Source organism: Convolutriloba macropyga, chromosome 6 (assembly GCF_964194025.1).
Source record: "Convolutriloba macropyga chromosome 6, txConMacr16.3, whole genome shotgun sequence".
Classification (NCBI taxonomy): Eukaryota; Metazoa; Xenacoelomorpha; order Acoela; family Convolutidae; genus Convolutriloba; species Convolutriloba macropyga.
The window spans coordinates 50174545-50188795 of NC_134473.1; the positions used below are offsets into that span (position 1 = coordinate 50174545).

Sequence of the window (14251 nt, forward strand, 5' to 3'; positions counted from 1 at the left end):
AACATCAGACGTCTTGCGCTACTGTTCAAATATTGTTCCTCCAGGACCATCAATTTTTTATCTGCCATCAGCTAAAGCCGTTATCACAAATTTGAGCGATGAGAGAGAAAGAAGTTTGTATGCTGGGGCGGCTGCTAGACATATCGGATACAAAACTAAAAGAGAAGATCGAGAGAGCTCCAAATAAATTCATTAAATTCCTTTGCGAATGTTTGCTCAACATTGTCAATGGTAATGTTCCAATAAGAAAAAGTGTTGTAGAAGGTTATGAAAAATCATTCAGAAAGCTATTGTCTAGACAAACAAGTTTGAAAGAAAAGAGGCAACTTTTTGCTAGAGAAACAGATTTGGTCAAAATTGTTGGTTTCGCTTGTTATCGATATTTGACAAAATCATAATGCGCACCGAAGAATTCATTTTAATTCCAAAACGAATGTTTGCTTCACATCAACCGGTAAAAAAAGAAGTTTTGGACAATCCCCTTTATAAAAAGAAAGCTGCACAGCTGTCTCTTTTGCAAAGAAACCAGTCCAACTCAATGGAAAAACCAGAGAAAGCATTTGAACCAGTTGAGACTGCAAACAAACTGATGATTGAAAAAGCAGAAGAGGAGAAAACAGAACCCATGAGCGAAGACAGCGAGATTGAACCGGTAGTGAAAAAACAAAGAAAAAGCGACGATTTCACCTCTATAATGATAGAGCTAGAAGTTATGAATAAAAACCAAATCAAAAGATCAAAAATCATACTTGAATTGATTAACCAATCTGAAACAGTCACCATAGAGTCGAACGACGTTCTTCACGTTAATAAAGAAACACTGGGCATCAAAGCTTCAACATTTCTGTACAATCTACAGCAACCAACTAAAAAAATTGACATTGAAAAATACTCAAAAATTTTATTTGCTCTTAATATCCCACCTCATCTTGTTGCAAATACACATGCCAAGCAAATCTTGGAAGCCTCGTCTGAAAGTGAACAAGAATTTTTCCCAAGTAGAGAACAACCCAGTCAACAAGAGTTCTCCTCTACTGGAAAACGACTCAGTGGCTCAAAACCAACCCGAAAAAAATATAAAGAAGAAACGGACCAAACGCCAGACAAAGAAGAGACCAGTCAGAAGATGTGGTCTTTCTTTTCCTGAAGTAAAAAAATTGGATCAGTTGTATTTAAAAGGACCAGCTTCGTATGGAAGCATAAAACGACTACAGACTCAAAGCAAGCTCCCTATAGGCAAAGTCCTGTCCTATTTGGAGACAAAGCCGTCTTTCACAAAGTACCGTTCAATTCGATTAAAATTTCCTAGGCTTAAAGTTTTTGTAAAAGACATTAACGAAATTTGGTCTCTAGATTTGGCACACGTTGATAAATTAGCAAAGTATAACCGCAACATCAAGTATCTCCTAGTAGCGGTTGATTGTTTGTCAAGATATTTACGAGTGGAACCTTTAAAAACAAAGTACGCAACAGAAGCAGCTGAAGCATTCAAAAAGATGATCAAAAACAAACAGCCCGAAAAGGTATGGGTTGACGATGGCACAGAATTTCTGGGAGAATTCAAACAATTGTGCAACAAACGCGGAATTCAGTTATATAGTACTTTCAGTGAAAAAAAGTCAGCTTTTGCAGAGAGGAATATTAGATCTCTCAAAAAGATAATTCATCGGTATCTCGAAGAAAAGTGGACCTATAGCTACATTGACCAATTAGACCAATTTGTGAAAACAATCAATTCAAGAGTCAATCGAGTAACTAAAATTGCTCCCAACAAAGTTACAAAAAAAGATGTGCCACGACTAGTTTCATTGACAGTCCAAACAAGCTCAAATCAGAAGCCCAAGTTTTACATTGGAGACTTTGTGAGAATAGTTAAAAAAGATAAAGCATTCAGGAAAAGTTACAAGCAATCGTTCACAGACGAAGTCTTTGAAATAACGGGAATACCGACATTAAGCCCACCAACATACTCCTTAGTCGACACAGACAAAGAACCAATTCAAGGAAAATTTTATCAACCAGAATTACAACTTGTCAGGCTCCCTCTCGTTGAAAATGTCCAACAACCGGTTTGAAGACGAGTTTACAGTTCACGTTGTTTCATCCGCTTCAATGGAAATATTTGATTCAAACACACTTGCATCATTTCGAAATTTTTTTAATGACGAAATTCAACTTGCAGGTGATTGGAGAGTGGCGTTAAGTGAAATCATATTCCCAACAAAAATAGAAAACATAGTAAACGGAGATCTAATTGTGTACAACTTAAAAGACTATGAAGATTCCCAAAAGATGTCTTCTGGAGCTAATGTTATTTCTAGACCTTATAATGGACAACAATTTAGTTTTATGCCAGGAAACTTTGATACAGTGGCACAACTTCTTGCTACAATTAAGCGAACAATTGGACTGCCAAATTTTTCTTTCAGAGAGTTGAAGAGCTCTGGAAAATATGAAATTTTATTTGGCAAATATGAGGGAATTACATTTCCCAGCGAAGAAATTCCGAGCATTATTGGATTTAGGGGTATTCCTGACGGTAATGGAATACATATTGGGTACAAAATGATTCCCAATGCCAACAGGTTTATGAAAAGTGATGATACGAAAGCTTATTATGGGGAGTTCCCAGCTGATCTTTGTGCTGGAAAGCATCTAATTTTCATCTACACTAACATAATTGAATATCAATACGTTGGTGACACTAAGGCTCCTCTTTTGCGAGTCATTGATTCAAAACAACGTCTGAAAAACGGTAGTGTTTGTGAGCTTGAGCCAACTCATCGGATAGTTTTTACAAATTTAGACTATAAGAAGCTCCTAACCAACACAATTCAATCGATTTCAATTGAACTGAGAACGGAAACAGGACAATTAGTTCCCTTTTCGGGAACTGGAAAAGTTATTCTAACACTACAATTCAAAAAATTTTCCTCCTAAAATGGATTCTTATTATGCGAATCAAGCAACGTCTTTGCCTCACTCCTCTGGACATTATCGTCAAAGAGGAAGTGGTTTTGGAGCCCTAGCTGCAGGCATTGGACGTGTTGCGCTGCCTTTAGCACGTCGTTTCATTTTGCCTACAGCGAAGCGTATCGGGAAAGAGCTTTTGAAACAAAGTGTTCCAGAGATTTTGGATGTAGTCGGAAGCAAAAAATCTCCTAAACAGGCGTTTAAAAATACAATCGCAAAACTGCTAAAAAACAGACTGGGGGATCTCGACGAAATACTTCACGTCGGAGGAAGTCAAGTCGAGTCAAGCCACAGAAAGCGATCAACAAACGCAAAAAAACCATTTCAACGCACAGAGCTCCAAAAAGAAGTCGGTCAGATTTTTTTGCCAGAGTGAACGATGATCGCTAATTTGTTACCATCAGAAGCAACTCACAGTTCTTTGGATTTATTCGAAAAACCTTCTCTTTTAGTAACTTTCGATGGTAGTTTTTGTCAAAAGTTGGGCCCAGTCTACAGTCCAAATGGACCCATGTTAGAATTTGAAGTCGCCGGTGACCGAAATAATTTTATTGACTTACAGAAAATTTTCTTGGAAGTAAAATGTAAAATTGTCCAGTCATCAGAAGCTGATTTGAGATATGACGCAGGAGCAGCAACAGATGTTACGAAGACAGATGCTCCCTATTTTTGCAATAATGTGTTACATTCACTCTTCTCTGACTGTACAGTGTCTGCTAATGGACTAAAAATTTCAAACGCTAACGGAAACTATGCTCATAAAAGTTTTATTGAAACAGAATTTTCACATAACAAAGATGCAAAAAACACCTGGTTGGCATGTCAGGGTTACTCCTACGAAGAAAATCCAGGAGCGCTGTCAACTGCGGAAGTGAACAGAAGGAAAGCCTTAGTGAGGCAATCAGCTGAGTGCACATTCTACGGTAAAGTTGCAGTCGACTTTTTCACCTGTGACAGACGTTTGCTAAGTGGTGTGACACTTCGCATTGCATTTAGACGGTCAATAGATGATTTTGTTATAATGTCTGACGATGCTGCCAAGCACTACAAAGTAAAAATTGTCGAAGCTAATTTGTATGTGCGCAAGATGACATTGAACGATGATGTTGTATCGGCTATTGAAAAAACTTTACTAACAAGTCCAGCTTCGTATCCCTACCTGGAGACTCTAACAAAAACGTTTCTGGCGTCAACGGGTCTCCACAGTTGGAAACAAGAAGATATTTTTGCCAGAGAACCGATTCGTAGACTAGCAATTTGTCTGAACACTAACGAAGCGTTTCTTGGTAACAACAGACAAAATCCATTTAATTTCCGCAAATTCAACCTTGAGCAGATTTATATTTATCGAAACGGTTTACCTGTGGCAGACAGTCCGATATCAACAAGTGATGACAAACGTCTTTACTTTAACACAATATCCGATTTAGCTTACATCGACAATGGTCATGGAATAAGTTTGACAGATTACCCAAATCATTTCATAATGGTTTTTGATTTGACCAGCACCCAACAAGCATCCCACGATTTTATTCATCTTGAGCTCACAAATTCGTCAATTTCTATTGAGTTGAAATTTTCTGCGGCCTTACCGAACAATATAGAATTATTCATTATTGGCGAAAAAGCTAGCACAATATTTGTTGATAGTGCAAGAAGAGTATCAAAGAATCACATTCTGACAAATTAATAATGGATGAAGATGATATTAATGGTTTAATCCAAGGTTGCAAAACTCTTAAATATAAATTCCATGGTGTGTTTGCGGCCAACAACTTTCCGGAAAAAATGAACAGAAACAGCTTCCTTATTGTTAATGCAGCGACTGCTGAAAATATTGGCAGCCACTGGTTACTATTATGCAGAAAAAACAATCAACTTTTGTTTGCCGATCCCCTTGGTCAGCCAATTTCATCGTACAAACACCTATATCAAAGAATCGTTTCCGTTGGCAGCAATCACAACATCTATCAACTCTTGGAGAATCAACCAATTCAAAGAGCAAACTCTAAACTTTGTGGACTTTTTTGTATTTATATTGCTCATTTTGTTTTCAATGCTCAAAAACTTGTAAATATTAGCGATAATGAATTGATTCGTTTCGCTTTTCATATGATGTTCTAACCTTACTAACTTGAGAAATTTATTTTTTTTTCAAAACTTTACTTTTTCTTCATACACAAAGCGAACACTCAATAAATCAGAATCAATATTCAATTTTCCATATCCACTCATAAAAATATCCATAATTTGACAAAAAGCGCCAGAATGAGGACCATACAAAATTGTTTCAACTCTTCGTAAAGTTTCACTATTAACAAAATCAGTTTGAACTTGTTTCGATGGAGGCCGGGCATTGTAGATAGTTTTTTGAGCAACTACTGGCATCTTGGCACTCGGTTTGAAATTGACATTTGTTTGTTTTGCAGAGCTGCTTTTCGATAAATTGTTGTGGTTAGCAAAAGCTGGCAGTCGTTTGCGCACTGACTGTGAATCGGATTTTTCTCCCGAACCGTTGAATTCGATTGCCAATTTGAGTTTTGTAAAAACGTCTCCATTAGTCTCCAAGTTTGGTGCAGTCCAAAACAAGAATTTGAAAGCTGTATAAACACAAGGCACAGGAAAGCTCTGATATCGTTTCACTGTTTCGTTTTCAAAAGTAGTTGTATCAATCAGAACGTGATAATGACTGTTTACTAAATTGCAAAATTCGGAATCAAAATGTGCACACACTGCATAAAAATTTCCAATAGAAAAGCTAGGTTTTTCTTCAAGAATGAGAAATTTGAACTGTTTCTGAAATTGTTTAAAGTAATTTGGAGAACGCTCAAACATCGCCTCAACCATCGTTGTTGGCAACTTCTTTTTGAATTTTTGGTTTCTTCGCTAGTGGTGGTTTTGTTATTGACAGCTGGTCAGCCACGGAGTTCTGTATTTTGCTAGCTGAGCTGACCAAATTTTCAAACTCTCCAAGAGTTAGAGAAATTCTCTGTTCAAACTCATAATCGTCTGTTGCTTTTTTGAACAATTTCAGAAATACATATGTCCCTGTCCTTTCATAGGTTTTCAGCGTTGCTCTGATTAAGCGCTTATCAGTTTTGGAAATATCGAAATAACAATCTCCAAACTCTGTGTCTTTAGTGGACGTGAAAGGCATAGTGTGCAACTTGTTTTATTACTTTCAAGTGTTATAATGTGTAAAACTCCAACTCAATGGGGCGGCAAGTTGGGTTTAAACAAGTGTCGTCAAATTGCCTAATTAAATCCAAATGATTTGTGAATACAGGCTCAAGTACGCCTATGGCGTACTTGAGTCTGTCTGTTGTTCACATTTTGCATAATTAATTTCAGCTGTGACCTTAGATAAGACAAAAAACATATGTGAACCTAGGTGTGTACTTGGACCAGCAGTGCACTGTACACTTTTTATTGGAATTATATGCGTACCATATGTTTTGAGAACACAAATGTGACCCACCCTGGGTGGGCATTTGAACAAGCAGTGCAGTGTACACTGTTTATTGATATTATATGCGGACCACATGTTTTGGTTCTATAGAGAAAACAGATGTGACCCTAGGTGTGTATTGGGACCAGCAGTGCAGTGTACACTGTTTATTGGATTTATATGCGGACCATATGTTTATAACTTGGAACAGATGTGACCCTGGGTGTGTGATATAATTAGAAGCACAAGTGAACCTACAGCAGTAAGGAAATTCTGATAAGAATAAACATGCACCAGCGTACAATGAAATGCTAATAATAAAATACGCTCTGGATAAGAACTGAGTTAGTACACACTATAAAGTGTATCGACCCACGTATAATAACAAAATTTAGAGCATATATCAGAGCACATACACTACCAAAATTAAAACCATATTTGACCCCAGATATAATTTGTTGAATTACACGTTGTGCAATATTACTTTAAAAATAGTTATTCATTTTCTTTAAACCTTGCGTTCAGTGCACTTTGCTTTCTTTCAACAGTTCGTTACCAGACAAACACCTACCAACAGTCTTCTATCAAATTGGTTTTAGTTTCTTTCTCAAAATTTGTACAAAAATTATGTCCGTTCAAATACTTGCTGAATCTGTAATTTCCTTGGAGCGAACATTGGTTTATCAGACAGTGTTCGAAAACTTTGTTGTGCTTATTCAACAGAAGAGACAAGGCGATGTTTGGCAAACTTACCAGCACTGCTTGATACCCAAGCTTTTCATTAACGCAATTGCTTCTTTACCAGAGAAGACAGAACCAGCAGATTGCAGTGTTATTACATCAGGAGGACATTTACCTCCTAAAACTTTGCCAACATTTCAACATCTTGGCATGGAGTCATTACCTGACGACGTTAAACGAATTTTGTTTCGTTACGATTGCGACTGTGTGCCTCTGTTTGAAAACCAGCTAGGGGCTTATCAGGCTTGCGAAAACTTAGCTGACATGTGGGGCATAAAGTCATCACCTTGCTCCCCAGAAAATCAATCGCAATTGGATTCAGCCAGCTTGCCAGTAACACCAGCAGTTGATCCGAGTCCCAGTTTGACACCGGCATCTAGTCCATCTCTCTTTGCGGGAATTCAAAAGAACAATTCTACGGCTCTGTTTAGTGACAACCAGTTTGATACAACGTTACTGTCAGCTACACAATTTCAAACACCGGAACCAGCACGTGTTTTTGGTGTCACAGACACGCCAAAGATTTGCAATGCACCAAAGAAACGGCTACCTGAGAATACTTTAATGGACTTATTTGATTAACTTGAAAACTAAACTTAATGGATCACCACAAAACTCTTTTATATAGTGAGATGCTAACTTAATTTTGTTTCAAGAATGTGTGATTTCAACTTTTTAAAAGCTGAATTTAACTTTTTAAATCTGTTTTATAGCTTTAAATCTGCTGAGTCAAAGAAATTAAAACATTGCTACTGATCAAGTTCGAACATGTTCAGAAAAGATTTTCATTATGAGGTAAACATTTGTTTCCTAACAAACACTCAATTATTACAACTACTATGACGTGGTGAGATTTTTCAATATTATATCCAGAAATACTTTTCCCAATCTGCAAAATTTTTGTTATTATTATATATATTAAACATAAAGTTTAGAGATATAGCCATATGTGAGAGTATGCGGTATTGACGCTAATGACATGTTAACTCCATGCCACAGCTGTAGCATGGATTGAATTCCAAATTCAATTCATAAGTCGAAGAACTGTTCAAAAAATAAAAAATAATCAAAGAAAATATTTCGAAAAAATGCATTTCAAACATCAAATTTTGACACTTATCTCAGTAGATGCCCTCTTCAGCTTACACTAGAATCAACTCTCATTTGTTACTTGGGGATCAATTGAAAAAAAAAGCTTGTTAGTTTAAAAAAAAACGAAAAAAAAAACTCAAAAAAAAAATTTTTTAACACATGACCTCTGACCTTTGACCCCAAAAAAGAGGGTTCCAAAAAAAACTTGGGATGAAACTGATTGTTCAGTAAGACTCAGCATACTCTAAAGTACAAAACATCTCATCACACTCGTCAAATTTTACTCATCCGTTATGGAGATAATTAGCCTCTAATTAGCGACTAATTAAGGGTTAATTAACCTAATTACTAATTACTGGAAAAAAATTCAAATTTTTGCAACGGTTTTGTACTCACTGCTTGATGCCCGACATTATTGCTCATAAGCATCATCATCAAAAAACGGCTCCTTCACCGATTTTCGAAACATCTGGCAATTAATGTCACATTAACATCTGGCATTAATTAGCATATGAAGTACCCTAAGGAAAGATGTTAGATCGGTTTTCTTTAAATTTTTGGACTTATTGGGCCCTCAGTGTAAATTTATCTCATAACAGCTGTCATCAAAAAAGGCCTCAGAAAAAAGACACATGTTTATGTCATGTAATTGTCATGTAATTGTTAATTAATGACTTGATTGACAGAAAAACAAACTTTTTTTCTGTTTATTTTTGAGCAATTTTTTTATATGGGTCCTATGTTTTTCGGCACGGGGAGCATTTTTGCTCATCACACTTAAGAACGTAGGACAACTCTAACCATCCGTAATTGAAAATGCATAAAATAGCGCTTTTTATTACAATTTTGAATATTAGCATGTTTTTCCAGGTTCTCAAAAAAAGTTTTTTGACACAAACGATGATCAGCAAAACTCGGTAGGGTTCCCTGTGGTGGTATATTTTGGAATACGATTGCAATGGAGAGTTGAAAACACATCTTTTTTCTCTCAAAAGTAACAAAATTTCGAAATAAAAGTATGCGCCAAAACCGACCAATCAGAAAACAGCATTTCAAAACTTCGAATTTGGCGCCTATGCAGTACTGTAGTCTCTAATACTGTAAACCCGAGAAGCCATTTCTTGTTCATTCGTTTCTACTGTTTGCACTCGAGTTTAACAATTCGTTCTTACTAAAGTCAGACAATTCAAAAATGGGTTTCCAGTGTCGTTATTGTGATTCTATTCTGAGTACAAAAGGAAATCGCTCCAGGCATGAGCATAAATTCCATCCTGATGAGATTGGTTTACCCGTATATCAATGCTCATTATGTGAGTTTACTTGTCGGAAGATTTCTTTGCTCGAAGAACACATGAAAACTGCACACCAACGATTCACCAATTGCTGTCAAAGCTGCCTACTCGGATTCAACGATTGCCATCTTTACGTACAGCATATGACTTCCGTTCATCACTTACCCGTCCTAGGTGAACAATTTCAGCCTCGAGACACTCCGTTGGAAAGTGCATTCCATGGAGTACTGAGATCGTTCGAGTCAACAGCGGCCGAAGAGTCCAATGATCTTGAAAACTTTATGCGGATACAAAAACCCAAAACAGACACTCTAATAAGTGAGCAGTTGACCCAGGGTCCTCAAAAAGTTCAACTGTGTGCAAAATTGCGGCTTGTCAAAGTTATGTATGATGAGCCAGATATGCCAGAAGATGACCGTATTGAAATATACGCAAATTCTCTGATGACTCCTGTCTATGCAAACGGACTGTCGGATGAAGCGTATTGGCAAATGGTGGAGAAGATGATGAGCGTATTGACAACATTCAACTCTTTGGGGAGTGGTTGGACACTCGAAAAAGTTCTCAAAGTTGACGTCAAATTCGCGCGTTTCAGACCAATTCTTGGTTCATCATACATCGCGTTGCCGTCAAAAATTGCCAACTGCAGAGGATTGCTCAACGTTAGGAACCACGAAGATCGAGATTGCTTCAGGTATTGTTTTGTGGCCGCTTATCACGTGTATCATCAGATAAGTTTAGATAGAATTGATCGTAACTATCAAACAGACAAAACTTCACCAACTACATACAATCAACCAGGACTGCATCAACCTCTGGGCGATTTTACTATGCCCATGGGCTTTGCAGACATTCCTCAATTTGAAACACTCAACAACGTTCAGGTAAACGTGTTTGGATACGATAACGGCCAGTTTTTCCCTCTAAAAATTTCGTCATACAGCTCAGATTTTGTAATGGATCTACTTTTGCTGTACGACTGTGACCGTCATCACTACGTCCTCATTACAAACCTGGTGAAGGTTGTTTGCTACGTGCGAGGACTTGATTACAGATTCTCCTACAAAATTTGTCGAAACTGTTTTTTGATTTGTCGAGAAGGACTTGAAAGTTACAACCTACATCTCAATAACTGTTGCAAAAATGCACCTGCTGTTGTTCATATGCCTTCAAGTGAGAACAACTCATACAAATTCACGAACTTGGCTGCTACATGGTTTGTCCCTCTTGTTATCTATTTTGACTTCGAGTCTTTCTTACGACCCGTGTCTTCTTGCAAGGGACCAAGTGATAAAGCCTTTACACAGGTCAAGGAGATACATGAACCGTGTGGCTTTGCGCTAACAGTGATAGATCACCACTCATCAAAGCCAATCTTTCATCATGTAGACAGTTCTCCTGCTTGCATGACAAATTTTGTCAAAATGCTTCACAAACTAGCCAGAGATATTCATCAGCAGAAAAGGAAGCACCCTTTCTTCAAAGGCGATAGACGAAACTTGGGAAAGTCTAACGCTACGCACTGTTGGATTTGTGAAAAATCGTTTTCAGAAACGGAAGATCCAGAGAACACAATTGACCTGGACCATTGCCACTACAGTGGTAAATTCTTGGGATGGGCACATGAGAAATGCAATCGCTTGAGACGAAATATCAATTTCACCCCTGTTGTGGGTCATAATATTCAAAATTATGACTTACATCACATTTGCTTGGCACTGAACAACTGCGAGCCAACCACAACCATCAGCGTCATACCAGCCACCGACGAAAAATACATATCAATGACATTTGGTGTGCTTATTGACACTTTCGTAACGGAAAAGGGAAAAACAGTGAAAGTTTACGAATATCTTCGATTCATAGACTCCTTCAAGATGATGAACAGTTCTTTAGAGATACTTGTTGAAATTTTACCCGATGACCGTTTCGAAATAATGGGGGCAATGTTTTCTACATTATCTGATGCTAACCTTCAGCTACTTAAACAGAAAGGCTACTACCCTTACTCTTATGTGACTAGTCGGTCCAAGTTCAGTGACACCAGTCTCCCGCCACTGAGCAAGTGGGGTAACACTCTGGACGGAGGGGCAGTGAAGGTAACGGAGACTAATTTACAACATGCACGCAGGATGTGGGAAATTCTAGAATGTGGAACACTGCAGGATTATCATGACTCATACTTGAAGCTCGACTGTGCACTACTCGCATGTGTTTGCGAATTCCATCGACAGTTGAGTTTCGATACGTATAAACTGGACTGTATGCACTTCTTCACCCTACCCAATATGGCTAAGGAAGCATCACTTAGAATCTGCAAAGCCAATGTCGAGTTACTGACTGAGCGCGAACACTTGGACATGATTGAACCCGCAATTCGCGGTGGAGTCACATCTGTCTTTGAAAGTCGGCGCTTCACCGCAAATAACTCCTATATTCCCAACCACGATAGCACAGAGGAATCCTGTTTTGGTTTCTGTGTCGACGCTAATAACCTTTATGGTGGCGTAATGCAATTAGAGAAACTACCGCTCGCCGACTTTGCGTTCAACACAGATATTCAACTTCAAGAGATTTTGGACACCTCCGATGACGCTAGCATTGGATACTTTGTAGAGGTCGATATCTCTTACCCGCCGAGCCTTCATGATGAGCATCGCGATTTTCCGTTGGCGCCCACAAAAGACGTGGTTGAAGATGAGTGGTTGAGCGATTACCAGATCGAATTAAAAGAACAACACAATCTCCCATCTTCCAAAGTAAAGAAACTCCTGCAAACGTTCTTTGATAAAGAGAGATATGTGGTCCACTACAAACTGCTGAAACTTTATGTCCAACTCGGCTTGGTAATCAGGAAAGTTCACAGAGTGCTTCAATTTCGACAAGAAAACTGGCTGTCGCCATACATTACACTAAATAGTGAAAAGCGGCAAGTTGCGTCAAACAAGTTTGAAGAGAACTTTTATAAACTGATGAATAATGCAGTTTATGGTAAAAACTGTGAATCGAAAAGACGCAGAAATAAAATAACAATCTCACGAGATGCCGAGCATGCGCTGAAGATAATATCCAGATTTGAGTTTGATCGCTATATGATCTTTGGGGAGAATTTAGCAGCCTTGACCACACGACCAAAGTCCATTTATTGGAACACTCCCACTATTGTGGGAGCGACTATATTAGATCTTGCAAAATTCCACATGTACTCATTCCATTACAATGTGATGCGCCCCCACTTTAATTGTCGCCTTCTTTACAGCGATACAGATAGTCTCCTTTATGCGATAAAAAGCGACGATTTTTATACAGAGTTATCGCAGAAGCCTCAGTCAGTATTAAGTCATTTTGATTTCTCAAATTACCCACCCAATCACTTTCTTTACGATACCACTAACAAAAGAGTCGTCCTCAAATACAAGGACGAATTCGCCGGCGACTATATTACTGACTTTATCTGTTTGAAGCCGAAGCTGTACTCAACCCTGTCAAAAAGTAAGTTTATTCTCTCATAAAACAAAATTGTTAGTCGTTGTATAAAAATTCGTATTGGGTTAATAGGCATCTGGAAGGTGTTAAATCGTATTATATTTACATAGGGGGTTAGTAATTATAATAGCACCTAATTTTTCTCATTTCTTTCTTTCTTTTAGGTTGTCGAAAACTTTCAGCAAAAGGGGTGACGAGGGCCGCACAACAACATCTTCGCCACGTCGACTTCCTAAACACTCTCAGCACTGGAAACCACCTGCGCTCAGAGAACACCAGGATTGTGTCCGATCACCACAGGCTGCAGACAGTTACTACAAACAAAATTTGTCTGTCAGCTTTTGACAACAAGCGCTATATACTACCCGATGGCATAAAAACCCTCCCGTTTGGCCATTATGGAATTGTCGATTATGCTATCGATGAAATTGATTGGAATAACGACGATGTGGAATGGGATTATGACGATTTTAGCGACTTACTTTTGAGCTCTAGCCCAGAGTGGGATAACAGTTTTGTTGTACCACATTCCTCTCCAGATACCACCCAAAGCTCCAACACATGGCAACCACCAGACCCCGGTTTTGTCGCTGCTCAGAATATAAATGATTCGGATATTGAAAGTAGCGATATCGTTGATTTCGATGCCAGTTTTGAAGAAAACTCTACGCCCGATAATCCGTTCATTAATTTTGAGGCAGAAGAAGCAAGTGAAAGCGAGTCAGAGGGCCCAGTGTGCAAAACTGCAAGGCGATATTAGTGTGCATAATTAAATTTAATTGCCCAGAGAGAGAGACGCAAAACTGAACCAGTATTGATTTTGCATGCAGTGTGAAATTTGGTTTTAATTTAATTTGTTTGAGTGTTTTGAAATCAAAAGCAAGCGGCGAGACAGAAAGCAAAGTTAAAGGGAAACAAAAGCGGCAAGACTCAAAAGGGAAAGATTGAATAGGAGAGGGATATAAACAGCGGCGGAAAGATTTTATCCCGCCTATCCTATTCCCACTTAACCGCCACTACCTATTATCCTATGGTTAAGAGTCGAATGATAACCCCCCCCTTTCTTTACGTAGGTATTATATACTACTGACGCAAATCTTTTGATACTTATTTGAAACAGTCTTCCTCCAACTAAAACGTCGACTTCGTAATCATTTCAAGCTCCAATACCTTTTGACCACTCCCAACTTTTAGGTTTTGACAGGTTACCCAATAACAC

The 14251-nt window shown here is 38.2% G+C and overlaps 2 protein-coding genes across 2 annotated transcripts in view; both read left to right on the plus strand.

Moving 5' to 3' along the window:
* LOC142341737 (S phase cyclin A-associated protein in the endoplasmic reticulum-like) overlaps positions 1–14251 on the plus strand; it is a 636081-nt gene that overhangs the window by 340101 nt on the left and 281729 nt on the right. The gene's annotated exons all lie outside the window — the stretch shown is intronic.
* On the plus strand, positions 9690–13792 carry LOC142341337 (uncharacterized). Its single transcript, XM_075392264.1, has 2 exons — positions 9690–13038; positions 13197–13792. The coding sequence occupies exons 1-2, from the start codon at positions 9690–9692 to the stop codon at positions 13790–13792; spliced, it is 3945 nt and encodes a 1314-aa protein (XP_075248379.1).